This window comes from Paramormyrops kingsleyae, chromosome 13 (assembly GCF_048594095.1).
Source record: "Paramormyrops kingsleyae isolate MSU_618 chromosome 13, PKINGS_0.4, whole genome shotgun sequence".
In the NCBI taxonomy this organism is placed as follows: domain Eukaryota; kingdom Metazoa; phylum Chordata; class Actinopteri; order Osteoglossiformes; family Mormyridae; genus Paramormyrops; species Paramormyrops kingsleyae.
This window is the reverse complement of record NC_132809.1, coordinates 22,456,912-22,472,212: the sequence shown is the minus strand read 5'-3', so window position 1 is coordinate 22,472,212 and position 15,301 is coordinate 22,456,912. Positions and strand designations below refer to the sequence as shown.

Genomic DNA, 15,301 nt, shown 5'->3' with positions numbered 1-15,301 from the left:
CACAAGGACAAAGATGTATAGCTCAGTACACACAGGAGTTAAAGAGCAAAATGCAACATCAAGGGCTGCTTGTGAATATTGTTTGACTGATATGCTTGTTAGAAAGGAGAGATGGCGGTTTCTTATTCACAGATTCCAAGTTCTTTTTTCTCCAGATGGTTTTGTCTCGCTCACCAATAGCGTATAAAAAGAACAAGTATGCATGCAATGGAATTATCTTAAATCTTTATTATTTACATTTGTGTAGCACAGATACGAATTTCACCTTCATTCGTGCAAGAATAAACAGACAGCTTGAGCTCACGTTCAGCAAAGTGCAATATAAAATGACGTCACGTGTTTCACGGTTCTGAAAAAAATAGATTTGCAATCGACAGATACATGACATATCTGCAACAACAACGAGGTGAATTTTCATTCTGCTATGGTTTTATGCAGATGTTTAGTTTTGGTTATCTCTCTTTCAAAGTCTTAGGACCGAAAGTTATTTTGCATTGTAATTTAATATATTTCCCTTCGGTTAGTTAATAGAATGTTCCTAGATATCATTTATATATAGACTAGTTTAATATAGGAAATAAACTTTCAGAAGTTTCTAAAATAGTCCTGTTCTTCTATTATTGTTTATTACATTTACACACACGTGTTCCACAAAGTGGATAATTATGTCTAGTAATTAAACGCCTAGTGGAAGTTTTGTGTAACAGACGGCGGCTAGAGGCGCCAGACGTACGAGGAGGGCGCACAGTCTACCGACAATAAAAATATTCTTGTATCTGTCCTGCCTAAGCAGTTTGAACATGCGTTACCCACAATATCTAAACATCTATGACATCGTCATCAAAGTAGGTATTAAGCAGTTAAAGGTTTTACAAAAAATAGACATGTGAGTATGCTGTGAACGTGTGAATTGAAACAGAAGTCATCAGGATTATTTCAGGATGTAGGCAGGGAAGCAACAAAAAATCTTAAAAAAAAAAAACTTACAGGACAGAAGTCTAGTCTAGATACATTTCCCAAAAGTGCCTTGGCAGGACTATTCGTGAAAACAATTGAACTTGAATATCACACTGAGTGACTGCAGGATTCCTCCTGCTTTCAGCTGAGTATAACATCTTAATGGAATTTTCCAGATATAATGACCTAGCAAGGTAGGCATTACTGTAATCCATCCATCGTGTATCCTGCACCCGGGGGGGGGGGGGGTACTAGGCCACAGTGGAGTGCAGGCCTCACTGAATGGGCAATTTAAAGACACCAATTAGCCTAACTGCTGGGCTGTGACACAATGAGAACGCCACACACAGCCACACACAGACACACACAGACACACACAGCCACACACAGACACACACAGCCACACACAGACACATACAGACACACATAGGAGGCAGGATTCCAGCTAAGCAGCCCGGGAGGTGTGAGGCAACACCCACTAAACCACCACACCACACCACCCTCAGATTAAAGGTATGCCTAGAAATGATTAAATGAGTTTCAAGTTGGGGTGTCTGAGCATAATATCATGCCCAAGGGGTGAACTGTGTTCACACAGAACCACTGTCAGTGTCATGTAAAGGCTTATTTTACCTTTCCAAAATAATACATCTCATAGATTTTACTAATAAAATATTCTATTGGCATTAATTTGTTAGTCAAGTGTCTATTCACAATATCCTCGCTCAAGAGGAAACAGAAAACTTATATTACTTTTGTATGTAGCTGTGTTATGTACTGATATTTACGTGGAATGGAATTATTTCAGCAGCCAACTGAGGCCAGCTCCACAGGGGCCGGAGCGGGCATGGTGACCCAGTCACACGCTAGCTCCACCCTGAGGCTAAGTGTGTCACTCTCCAAGCTGGTATTCAGCACGTTTTAATGTTTTTTTGGCAACTATTTGGCAAAAGTCACATGATCTTCTGTCTGCCGCTGATATGTATATTACTGAAGCCTGGTTTCAGTTTTTATTTTAAAACAATTCTCAATACAAATACGATTCATAAGACATATGTAACATGTTTTTTTCTGTTTTTAGTTGCATATTCTCATAGATTAGATGGCTAGATTAGATACAGAAAGACTTAAAAGCCAACCAGTCAGATGACAGACAGACAGACAGATAGATAGATAGATAGATAGATAGATAGATACATACATACATACATACATACATACATACATACATACATACATGCATACATACTTCTCACATGCGATTCAGTGATGGTGTTTGACCATTGAATAGTGCATTGCCTGTTACTTGTACACAAAAATGCCTCCCTGTTTGCTGAAGCATTTCCGTGTCTGACTTTCAGACAGGCATGTCCTGTAGTGGATGGCTATGGGGAATACAATTTCCCTGCTCCATCAAGCTGTGGCTTTTCACTAATGAATTCCCTTCGGACTATGAATAGCAATTTAGAATGACCAGGTTTTTTAGCCTTGGTCTCAGGTTGCCAGTGTACTGAAGATTTTGTTCCAGCAGAATTGTTAAATTAAGCAAAATTCAGTCACCTACTCATCCAGGCTGGGAGCAGGTGGTATTTAGTGGAAAGCTAAATGCTGGCTGGTCCACCTGGGTGATCTCAATGCGATCTGATAGGTCAGCCTTTCCCTTCATTTACATAAAGCCCGGGCAGTGAACGTGGCTTGAGGGTCTTAGCGGGTCTTCGGTTCCCTCCCCTTCCCTTTTCACGTTACCTCTCTAGGGCTGATCATCCAGCCACATGGCTTCTCCTACCACTACTACACTGACATCCAGCTGGACTGACCTTCCCTCCTTACACACCGTGATCTCTGTTTGGATCTCTGCATGCCTTACTGACACAGCAGTTTGGATGAGGGATCACCACCTCCATCTGAAAACCAAGCTTCTTGTTTTTCCCGCCAGCTCAACCACCCAGCATGACATCATTCTACAGCTTAGATCATCAACATTGTTTGCATCGGGGTCTACATGGAACTTAGGAGTAATGACCACATAGAAGTGATGTCCCAGTGTTGTAGGGTCACCCTATATAACATCAGTAAGATTGGGCCATTTTTGTCTGAGTATGCAGTTCAGCTTCTAGTCAAAGCCCTTGTTAATTCATGACTCTTTACTGACAGGTTTACTGACTTGGCTGCCAAATCACTGTAGATGATTCAAAATGTGGCCGCTTGTGTGGTCAATCAGTCGAAATGCTCTCATGTCACACACCTACTTGTTCCTCTGCATTTGGTTCCTATATGCCCTTGTATCGAGTTCAGGTCCTTGGTGCTGGCTTTCAGAGCCGTTAATGGATGGGCACCCACCTCCATCAAGATGCTCCTCAAGACCACCAACCCTTCTCACCCTCTTTTCAGCAAAGTAGACCTGGAGATCCTTCTCTCATGTCAGAAGTTTCACCGTAGATGTTTTTCATATGTGGTTATGTGATTGTGGAATGAGTTGCCAAACTACATCTGGTGATCAGATTCCCTTTCGAATTTTAAAAAAATGCCCCAAGATCTGTTCCATGAGCATTATACTAGCTGATATCACTTGATGTTCCTCTGCTGGTCTCTTATGTTCCTGAATACTCTTAGTATTACACTTTGTCTTTTGATTGTTAGCTCTTGCTATGTCTGAAATGCTCATGCTCAGATGTTACTTTCACTGGTACCTGGCCACTGACTGGAAACTCAGCCTTGCAACATGGGTAGTGAACTGTTGTATGTTTAATATACTATTTGTTTCACTTTTACATTGCATTGGACAAATGTGTCTGCCAGTTAAATATAAATGTGAATGCAGCACAATGCCTGATGTAAAATTATAGGAGTATTGCTACAAGTAAAGGTGAAAATATTTGTTAGTTTTGTGAAAACGATTGAATAGACGTCGCAAATACATGTGGCTACTTCCCCCTGGTGGTTAATAAAGAAAATGCAGTATCGACCCTTGTCGTAAGTGAAATGAATTCGTCACCATGTCAGAACCAAAGCAGACGTCTTCGTTTAACTGTAAACAAATAAAAAACAAAGGAATGTTTTAGAGCAACAGATGTAAATGTAAATAATACATTTTACTCTACAAAAAAAAAAAAAACAACCCTCATTTATCTAACCATAACTAAAATATATGAGATCACTCCACCCTGATGGGATGGTACCCCATCATGACAGATCCCTTCCTGGACAAGGTCTGGACCCCCATGACCCTGAATAGCACAAGTGGGTATAGATGTATGGATGGATGGAGATTTTGTAGGCCTATTGACTTAATGAATATGACCATTCTCCTCTACATGCTCTCATTAACAAAGTGTTTCACACACCAGAACTGCCCCAGGCTAGATCACAGCATCCAATGGACACTGTCCATCCCTGGACAGTGAAATGAATGGAAATCCCAGAACAGTGGTCGTTTCTGAGATGCTGGAACCGCAATGTCACAAAGTCAGGGCTGGTGGATCTTATGGACGACATCGGCAGCTGCCTTGGCTGCCACCGTCTCTGCAGTGCCGGCATAGAACAGCTATGCGATGCGTGGTTCCGAAGGCGGTACCAGTTGGCTGGCGGGGAAGGTGCCACGTGGGGAGGAGCCCAATAGTGATAACAAGTAGGTGCACTTAACAAAGTGGGAGCTGATCATGCATCTCCTTAGACTGATTTCAGCCAAGCATCTTCACTGAGCCTTACACACATTATAGACACCCATGCTGTGCTATTCCTATTCTGGCGTTTTAAAATGTGCAATCAAGCAGTGACAAAAATGTTCTTAACCATTAAAAAGATTTTCCATGGTGAGGCAACCAATTTACATACTTATTAAATAAAGACTGAAAAGGAGAAGACAAAAAAATTCATTTTAATGAGACATATCGCAAAAAAAGCAAAAAAACATACATGAAATGTCTAGAACATACATGGAAAACCTAGAAAACTTCAAATAAACAGGAAAATACGAGTTTAGTTTATAGTTGGGTTTGCAAGGCCCTCTAAAGGCCCCTTTTTAAACAGGAAACCACAACAGCAGAAGCTGAAATGTCAATTTTTGTAACAGTGGTATTTTCCCCCAAATACTGCGGAAATAAACATTCAATGGAAACTTAATTTCTAAACAATCGTGAAACAATTTCAATGAAAGGTCTAACATAAAACATAAAAACTTGAGTTCTCAGATCGTATTTAATAAAATATACAGTATAAAAATTAATTCTGTATATACAAAATGGATACATTTATATTCTCTTTTTCCATTTTTCAAGCGAGCAAAAATGCTCAATTTCAAAAACCAAACTAGATGTACTAGTGATTAATAAATAACATTCTAAAGGCCATTAAAAAAAGTCATGGGGGGAGGGGGAGTAAACCATAAAACCATAAAATGGCTCGTTTTCATATTTGCACCTATGTACTAGCTGCTACTCTTGTTTTTCTCTCATTGAAGAAGCTTTTGAGCATGAGGACCTGGCCAATGCTGACCACACCCAGAATGACAGCCTCCCCCATCGACCAATAGGACACACGTTCATGGAGATGATCGGCTCGGGTCCGGTCCTGCGCTTCCCTCAGCCGGTACCACGTTTGGGACTCGATCACCAACTTCAGCATCTCATGGATGGACAGGCAGGCGGATTCCATCTACAATTACACAAGTGAGATGGTCAGCTATAAATCATCTAAAACGGTCCTTCCAGGCTCACTGTCGGGATAGACTTGGGAACCATACCTGGGTCAGGGCTGTAGCTCTGTTCATTTCTGGCAGGAGGGGCTCTTCTTGACCCACTTGGAAATCCAGGTAGACGGTTTTATGGGAGAAGGTGGAGAACTCATTGCTGAAGCAAACCTTGTACACGCCTTTCCTTGTCGTGGTGTGAGAGAAGCTGTCGTACTGCTTCTTCTTTTCCTGATACAGAATGCTGTTCGTCGGGTCTGTCACTGAACAGTCCACATCGTAATTCCCCCCGGCAATAACCTTAGTGCACAGAAAGAACGAGAAACTTCTGGATTATAACGACATTTATTACTACAGTAGAAGTCAGATGACTGCATAGTTAGGTGACAATAAGCTGTAATACAGGCCACCAGAACAGTCATGACGATGCTGGTTTAAAATTCATATGTAAAGCGTAACAACAAAATGCTCAGGATAGTGGTGGGACGTACATTAACATTAAACTGGATTTTTATTTCCTCCATCACGCGGATGAGCATGAGTTCCGGAATTAAACGATACGTTTGTATCGCATCGTAGTGAATAATGACTGTACTTACCTGAAAGTCAATGTCAAACTTCACTCCTGCGTCGATTTCCTCGTAGTAACACTGTTTTTCGTTATCCGGCAATTCGAACGTCAGCTCTGTACCAAAACTCAAAGTGACAGACAGCATCAGACTGCACAGCGCAAGGGGCCGCATAGTGCACAATGACGAACAAGAGGGTAATAAACACTTTATTTCACAAAATACCAAGACCCTTTCAAGCTGATCGAAGAAAAGCCCCCCTTTTTAATAATCCTAAACGAAGCACGGGAGCCTCGATCTTACCCCCATACTCTGACGTGGCACGTCGCTTTAGCGCTTCCGGGGTGTTATACTGCGTGCAGATCTGTAAAAAACACTAACATGCTCTTGATATATTTGGTAAAATTACGATGCACCAGAGACTTTTTCGGTCTCATTTTGTTTTCACGAAGTTTATTATGCGCTTCCCATTAGAACAACGTATATATATTTTTTCAAGGCAATAAATACGATTGATTCGTATACGAATGTACGCGAGCCGATGATCATCTTTTATTCCTAAACATGTAAGATGGAAGTTCAAAAGCGACCGATTTAATAACATTCGCTTTTAACTTAGGCCTGAACTTAATTTCGCAATTATTTTATTGTAATTTAATTTTTGTTCTCGATATTTGACATTTTCTTCATCTAAGTTTGTAAAATTTCATGTAAGTGTGTAAATTTAAAGACCAATGAAACACTCCAGTTTAATTTTAAGTTTCTCCGGCCGTCACGTCTTTTATCTGCTGAAGAAACATATTCACTCCATAAATTTTTAATAGCTATATTATTATTTTTTATTTGTCATTCAAAGCACTGCGTTAATTTGTCCGGGTATTCCATGCGACTTACAGTGCTATTAGTGCATTAAAATTATATGCAAAAATCAGTATACTGGCTGCAAGCAGGCGATTTTTATGTGTTGTTTTCCTGCAGGGACCTTATCGCTTCTGTATTCCTGCTTGCCAGGCGCCTTTTCTTTGGCTTGTTTGTAGAAACTACGGTCGAACTTCAGGCTCAGGTAGGATTCTGCCGCAAATTCCACACGATCCTCCGGGAAAACGACACCATTAAGCGGGGAGCGCCTGCACGGCGATATATTATTTATATTCGCTGTATAAAATATTAATTCCGCGCATGGTAATATTCGGGCGGTGAAGGGCGCTGTTCGGGCCTTGATCGTCGGCTAGAGAAGCGCAGCGGGGCTGCCGGAGGTTTATCGGGGGGCGATGGGTATGCAGCACGTCTGGAAGGCGCTGATGGGCTTCGTGGAGAGTCACGCCACGGGCATCGCCGCCACCGCCGCCGCTGGTAAGCCTCCGCAAAGCCGCCTCTGCTCAGGCCGAGGTCGCCTCCCTTTGCATTTACCTGTTAACTTTATGTTTGTTTGTTTTTAGTTTTCACTTCCGTATGGGTCATATCTACTATGCAGTGTCCTTTTCTGTAGATTTTTTTTTATCTGCCATAATATATTGATAAAAACTGAATGATATTTCAGCAGTTTTTTTTTATCATGAAATTATAAATAAACGTGCCTAAGTCCTATTTTTGTTTGTTTTTATATAGATTGGGTAGATGTTGCCAGTTTTGATCCCGATTGTAGGCGCTACAACTTCTGTATAGTAGAAAACTGCGTATTACTATATTTTGTTTGTCTTCTGTAATGTCGCGTTAAAAAACATTGTTTTTACAGTGGGAAACAACACACAATATTAGCCAGAAGTTTAATGAGTTTTATGTTCTATGGTTTTATTTCACACTCTTAGCTGATATTAAAGAAATAAATGCTATATCTAAATTTCAGATGATTTTTGAAAAGGATCAAAACGTAGGCCTACATTGTTTTCACTCTTTTATTACCTCACTCTCAGTCCTATACTTAGAACTTAATCTCTGAAGTTATATGCCTAACGTGATGGAATCTTCCTACAAATCAAAACAGCTATGTCCATTTACTTGTTATTTTCATTATAAAAGAAACTAATAATTTTTTTACATTTTAAGAATTTTCATTTTTTCCGATATATTAAGAAGCACTACATTAAACTGCGGGTTTTCACTATAGTGTTCTTCATGAATTAATAACCTTGTTGGCTGCTTGTTTGTAGTCAAACATTAATGTAAAATATTGCATCGTGTCCCCTTTGAGGTTATAAACTGAATCTGATAAACCTTTTGTAAAGAACAATCTTCAGTTGACATGTCTTTTCGAGTAACGTCCTATCAGACTTGAACATGTGCAGTATATGGCAAAAGCCAGTCTTGTATTGTACAGTATATATGACTTCTCCCCAGTAATAACTGAGTTAAGTCCCAAATGACTTACTTCCTCACTTGCGGGACAAGTTCATGGATACCTGTAGTAATGTGTCTGTGAAAGATGTAATGTTTGGTTTGTCAGCGCCCCAGGTGAATGCTTTGGATTTCCTTGCAGGGGTTGGTTTGGTGACACTGCGAATCTGGCTTGCTGGGGGCGTGTGTCACAGTCGAGTCAGACTGGAGGGAAAGACCGTGCTGATCACTGGAGCCAATACTGGGATCGGGAAGGAGACTGCAGTAGACCTGGCCCAAAGAGGTGAGCCTGGGTTCTCACATACATGACAGTCTGCTGAGTCATCACATGACAGTCTGCTGAGTCATCACATGACAGTCTGCTGAGTCATCACATGACAGTCTGCTGAGTCATGTCAGGGCACGCTGGAGGGACAGTCACGTGTGTGTGTATTTAGGGGCGAGGGTCCTCATCGCCTGTAGGGACCTGTCGAGGGCCAAGAAGGCGGCCGCAGACATCAGGCAGCGGAGCGGTAATGGCAACGTCGTGGTGAAACTTGTTGATTTGGCGTCGCTGGATTCGGTGCGTCAACTTGCCAAGGACATCCAGGAGAACGAGGAGAGGCTGGACATCCTCATTAATAATGCAGGTACTGACTGGGCGACACCTGGACCAGGAAAAAGGGGCGGGGCATGATCTGGAGTCAGGTTGCCCTGTTGGTCCAAGTGGTGGCTGGCAATCGGTCTTGGTCAGTCACATGTCTGCACTGTGACACGCCCCCTTTCGCCATTTTGAGTGTATCGTGGATGTAAACACATTTGGTTAACAAACTTAATATTTCATATTCAGTTTTTTTTTTTCTCCACAAAAATGTAATGTTTTATGTAATCAGTAATAAGCAATTTTCGTTACCAAAACACACTAGTAATTTAGGTGTTTAAGAAAGGAAAAGAGTCAAGAACACCACAACCGGCTCACCAGGAGCAATTTGGGGTTCAGTGTCTTGCTCATAGACACTTCGATGGGGTCAGGAGGAACCAGGACTCGAACCTGCAACCCTCCCATTGCCAAACGATAGCACTACCTCCTGCGCCACCATCCCCCCGCCCCAAACGTGGTTTGTCAGGGCACAGCACAGCACAGTGACAGCCTTATCCAGCATTGTGGCTTATAATCCATGCACGCCAATATACACATATATGCACTGATAAACGTGTAATTACAGTTTTGCTGTTTACTTTAGTTTTTAAAAAGCATTCACTCTGTAACGCTAGTTTAACACGAACAGATAAACCCATTTCTGCTACCCTCCGTAGTGAGGCTAGCTTACTAGCGTAAGTGATCCAATGTGAAAATACCAACTTTAGAAGACAAAAAAAATGCATATTCAGTAATATTTCTCGAACAAAAAACATCTTACTTGCCTTTATGCCTCTTCGTTACCTCCTCTACCTGCTGTCCATATCCTCTTTCCCAAGTAGGAAACCGAAAAAATCTCATGTTGTGGTCCACCTTTTTGCCATTTCTACCATGTGATTTAGTATGACGGCCTTTCACACAGCACAAGTGTCCCGTCTTACCAAGGATAATGCCGCATGCAAATGCTGCCACTTGAGTTGTATACACCCACAATGGCGATTCTGCGGCTATAGTGAGTGTGACGTCAACTGTCAAAGCCCGATAGGAGGCCCCAATGTTGTGACTGTGGTTGGATTGGTGGGGGGAATGGGGCGCATGAATAAGCGCTATGGGTTGATGACCGACCAACCCCCACTTGACCAACAGGGTCCACTGTTGTCATCCATAGCTAAACAGTTGGTGTATTATTGTTATTCGTTTACAAACTATTTGTATTAATGCATCAAGTCACTATGTCTTTGTATAGGTATTATGATGTGTCCAAAATGGAAAACTGAGGACGGCTTTGAGATGCAGTTTGGTGTCAATCATCTAGGCCATTTCCTGTTAACCAACTGCCTTCTGGACTTGCTGAAGAAGTCGGCTCCAAGCCGCATCGTTAATGTCTCCAGCTTAGCTCACGAAAAAGGTACGTCTTCCTGACCTTTGTTGACCATACGTACATTTCATTATTTACCCATACATTTTTTTAAAATTAGATGCCTTTCTACCAAAGTGACATATACACTATATGGACAAAAGTATTGGGACACCTGGCCACTACACCTACAGGAACTTCTATGACGTCCCATTCTAAATCCATAGGCATCAATATGGAGTTGGTCCCCCTTTGCAGCTATAACAGCTGCCACTCTTCTGGGAAGACTTTCCACAAGATTTAAGAGGGTATCTGTGGGATTTTTTTGCCCATTCATCCAGAAGAGCCTATCCCAGGAACAATGGGCGCAGACAGGAACCAACCCTGGGCAGGCGCCAACACACCTCAGGGCTAAAGATGAATAATATTTTACTAAAGTAAACTAAGTAAACTTTATTTGTGAAAAAAGCACAAGTAATCATGAGGAATAGTCATTCATACTGGACATTTCGATTATGTGTCATTAAGTACTACGATATAAATTACAGGCGGGGTAATCAGCTGGGTGTATAGAATAGTGGAACAGCAAGTACACAAGTACTCATCTCTCTCAATCCACAATCGGTGCGTTCTCTGTCCTCGTGATCGTGCGATCGTTCTTGGAAAGCAAATTCACAAGACCAGTCTTGCCAAGACCACAAGTACAGTCTTTGCGTTCTTGGTATTGAGATTCACCCAAAGCTGGAAGCATATATCTGTCCAAAACGTCTTGATATGCAAAATCTCACTGATGCTCATTTTATGTAAAATAAAAATGACTGCATCATAAGTCATATTGAACTAAATCCCATGTTCTCTGCTACTGAGTATGGTTGTCTGTCTATAGGGATAAACATCCCAATAACCTTTTTTATTTGTTTGTTTATTTGCTCGGTCTGAATTTCCTGAGAAAAGTGCCTTACATTACAGGAGGAGAATAACTTGCAGAGGCTGTTTTTTGCCTCGTCTCAGTTGTATACATTCTCAGATGATGTCTCATATGAGTTAGCATGTTTGATGAGTTACCAGCAACTTATCTCAGGTTGGCATAACAAGGCTGACAGCCTTGGTCTTATCAGCTCCTCTCTCCAGCATTGGTGTAATTCACTGGGAAGCCATAATGATCTCAAACTGCTAATTCTGGCTGACTTAGCCAGTTAGCATAATGTTAGCATACAGTTTTCTGTGTTGAACAGAAAGCATAATGTTAGCATAATGTTTTCTGTGTTGAACATTTACTTGTGAATTTAGGTTTCGTCCATGTCAAGAAATGAGTTCTTTCATTTCATTGAACTGAAAATGAGAATGTACCTTTCAGGCACATGTGTACCATTACAGGCCTTGTCTTCAAACTTAAATGTAGACCTGAGCTGCTCCTCAGCAAAATCAATTGAAAACTTATGATATATTTTGAATTGGCAAACAAATATCAATATATCATCGATTTGGGAGGTCTCTGCCAATTCCCACCAGTATATATTCAATATATTTACAGTTTTAAAGCATGATGAACAAACATACATGAGATTTGAAACGCCGCCTGACCTCAGCATGACTGTGAGTCCTTGATTTAGTTTTCGGGGTCTGAGCACAGGGTCAGCCATTTATCCAGTGCCCCCCCTCCCCCCCCCCAGAACAATTTTCAGGGGGGTAAAGGCCCGGTGGTCATGCGTCTATTCAGCAGACTGCAGGATTTGAACAGGCAGCCATCCAGTTACATGTACTAAGTTCCAACCAGTGGAGGAAGATAATGACTTTCTTTACCAGGTCAGATCCATTTTGACGACATAAACCTGGACAATGACTATGGTCCCCTAAAGAGTTACCGCCAGAGCAAGCTGGCTAACGTCCTGTTTAGCAGGGAGCTGGCGGCTCGTCTTAAAGGTTTGTGAACCGGAAACGTCCTTTTCGGCCCAGTCAATGTGAGGCTCCCCGTACAGTGTTCCCATGTGTCGTACAGGTACAGGGGTAACGGTGTACAGTCTACACCCTGGTGTGGTCCGCACCGAGCTGGCGAGACACCAGTTGACTCCCAGTGCCCTGTGGAAGCGGATCTTGATCGTTCCCATATACCTGCTGATGAAGACCCCTTGGCAGGGAGCTCAGACCACCATCTACTGTGCTGTGGAGGAGAGTATCGCTGACGTCAGCGGTCTCTACTACAGGTGAGCTTTGGTTCGCGAGCCGTTTGACAGACGGCTCGTCCCGTATCCCTCACTTGGTGATGTCCCCTGCTCTGTCTCCAGCGACTGCGCCCCCAAGGAACCTGCTCCGCAGGCCAAGGACGACCAAGCTGCCCGGAGGCTATGGGACCTCAGCACTTCCATGCTGGGCCTCTGAGGGAGTCCTTCTCTGCTGCTTTGGCTCTAGTCCCATGTGCTCTTGTGCAGTTTATGGTTTGCTGTGACCTCCTTTACTACTCTGGCTTGTTGAAGGACATCAACTCACCTTTGGTTTCAGCTGTTCATCCACCGCGGACGGAACTCACGTTCTTTGTATTATACGGCAGTACAGATTGGATTGTGTGCTGTTTTTATAAACAGTTTGTCTCAGGATATTTTAGGCTCAATCTTAGTTATAGTCTAAAACTAACATATAAATTAACAAAATACAAATTAAATTAATAGTGTAGTTTCCAACAATACCCTAGGAGGACAGTATACTTGGTTTTGGTATTTGTCCAGGGTCTATGTATGTTGAACCCTCAGCATGCTTAAGGTAATCTTAAGAAATTAAGTAATGCTTTCAATCTTATTTACAGTGTATAGTTATGATCATAAGGATTTATAAAACACTGCATATCAAACCAAACAATGTCTTAGATGGTGTTTAGGCTTTGTGACTAGAGGATGCTCAGTGTAAGTACAGTTTAATAAGGGTAGTTTTCCATTGTGCATTTAACATGTTACAGCATATTTTCCATGAGACCATTGCAATTGAGCAATTTTATATAGAGAAAATATTTTTGTCTCTGTCTCTTAATAAAAATATCTGACCATCAGAGCCCGCAGATCATATTTTGTGCGTCAGGAGCTGACAGTATTGGAGGTGGGGGTGGTGTTCAGGGAAGTGTGGCCCACAGCTGAACATGTTCCAGCTGAACTCTTTGCTTAGGTAACTCACCATGATATGTCAGTGCTTGTCATAGCTATTGATCTGGGGTGTGTTTGTACTGATCAGAAACATTTTTGTTGTAATACAGTAAAAATGATGATTAAATGGCTCATTTATGCTAATTAGATTTTTTTACGTTATTATTTATGCTGTTTTTTAAATGAGGCTAATGAAGTTATCTGACACTTGGTCACATTGGTGTACCTGTAACATTCTGTATAAATGAGCTGTTTGTTGTAGTTTTACCATCTAATTTGATCTCCAGTGGATCTTCACAAATTAACAGACTAGTGAGCAGGCACTAGTCTGAATAGCTGAATAGTTTAAATATTCACCCATCATCTTACCAGAGGTGAAGGTCACAGTGCAATGTGGCTACTTACCACAAAGGAGCTAGAGCAGATACACTGTAACAGTTTGCATGTGTTTGAGTAAAAGTATTTTCCAGTCAAATCGTCAAGTAAAATTATTCACTAGTAATGACAAAATAAGACTATTTGGTTCTAATCTGACCTGAAGTGGATCCTTCAGGTTCTAATCCAGTCAATGATCACATTTTCACCTTTTATTTATTTAGTAGACTTTTATCCAAATCCCTCTGGCGACCCTGGGATCTGAACAGGCGGCCTTCCAATCACAGGCAGTGTCCTAACCCACTGAGCCTCACAGCGCCCCCTACTGCTGTGTGTCATATGGCTCATCCTCAAAGGGAATTTTTAAAAATTAATCACTGTTACACATAGTTTGACCTACTTCAGGTAAGTTTGTCAGCTGAACCGGCCTTTATTACAGAGGACCGCCCCACCGTACAGGTCAGATGGGTCTCAACTCAGTCAGATTTTCAGAATTCAATAAGACCACATCTTTGCCCACTAGCAAAAAAGGTCACTAAAACTGGTTATAAATATATAAACATTGTGCAACACAAATCATTTAAAGAGGGAAAGCTTTTCAGTCTGCAATATGCTCCAAATATGTTCAGAAATAGTTTCATTAATTAGACCGATCAATAATCCCAGATGTTTCTGGAACCAAGAACGACTGCTTTGCATTACAGCCATCAGTCTGCCCTCAGCTGCTGCCTGGCAAAAACTACTCAGGCTGAGCAAAATAATGTCACTTACACTAAGGTTTGGGTGCAGTGGGAGTCACATTCATCTTATTTCACTTTAGTACAGTTTGGATAAGTTCATAATATAGTGTTCGAAAATGGATGGGGGTTAAATTACAAAGCCTGAAAGATGAGAGACTCAGCTCACTGCTGACATGGAAGATAATTAATCCAGTGGAGACACTGCATCACTGCATGTGCTGGAACTGGGTCGGGTGGGGGCTGCAGCCTGCTTAGCAGCTCGGCTCCTTTGCCCCCAAATCAGACATCCATGTTTTTCCCTGCCAGCATTCCCAATCCACATCAGGGATTTTCCGTTTTCATTATTCACGTCACGGTCAACGGTCACCGCTGCACCACAATGTCCTGGTTCTCATTAACTCAACTATACCCAAAGATGGTAGCTTTAAATCCTGACATCGTAATGACTGCTATTCATTTCATGCTTATGACCCACACTGCTGAATGCATCAGAAACCCTGCAATTACATCACAGAAATTTACGACATTTCTT

The 15,301-nt window shown here is 41.7% G+C and overlaps 2 protein-coding genes across 2 annotated transcripts; one reads left to right on the top strand and one right to left on the bottom strand.

Moving 5' to 3' along the window:
- Positions 1–4,813: 4,813 nt before the first annotated feature.
- Positions 4,814–6,387, bottom strand: LOC140578204 (transmembrane emp24 domain-containing protein 3-like). The gene is made up of 3 exons (XM_072698407.1): positions 6,244–6,387; positions 5,699–5,944; positions 4,814–5,610 (listed from the first exon to the last, which is right to left on the bottom strand). Exons 1-3 carry the CDS (start codon positions 6,385–6,387, stop codon positions 5,377–5,379), a joined length of 624 nt encoding a protein of 207 aa, XP_072554508.1. The 3' UTR covers positions 4,814–5,376.
- A 1,039-nt stretch (positions 6,388–7,426) lies between these two features.
- On the top strand, positions 7,427–13,565 carry LOC111845732 (retinol dehydrogenase 13). The gene is made up of 7 exons (XM_023815358.2): positions 7,427–7,566; positions 8,690–8,830; positions 8,985–9,176; positions 10,413–10,574; positions 12,330–12,446; positions 12,523–12,727; positions 12,809–13,565. The coding sequence occupies exons 1-7, from the start codon at positions 7,485–7,487 to the stop codon at positions 12,900–12,902; spliced, it is 993 nt and encodes a 330-aa protein (XP_023671126.1). The 5' UTR covers positions 7,427–7,484; the 3' UTR covers positions 12,903–13,565.
- Positions 13,566–15,301: the final 1,736 nt, after the last annotated feature.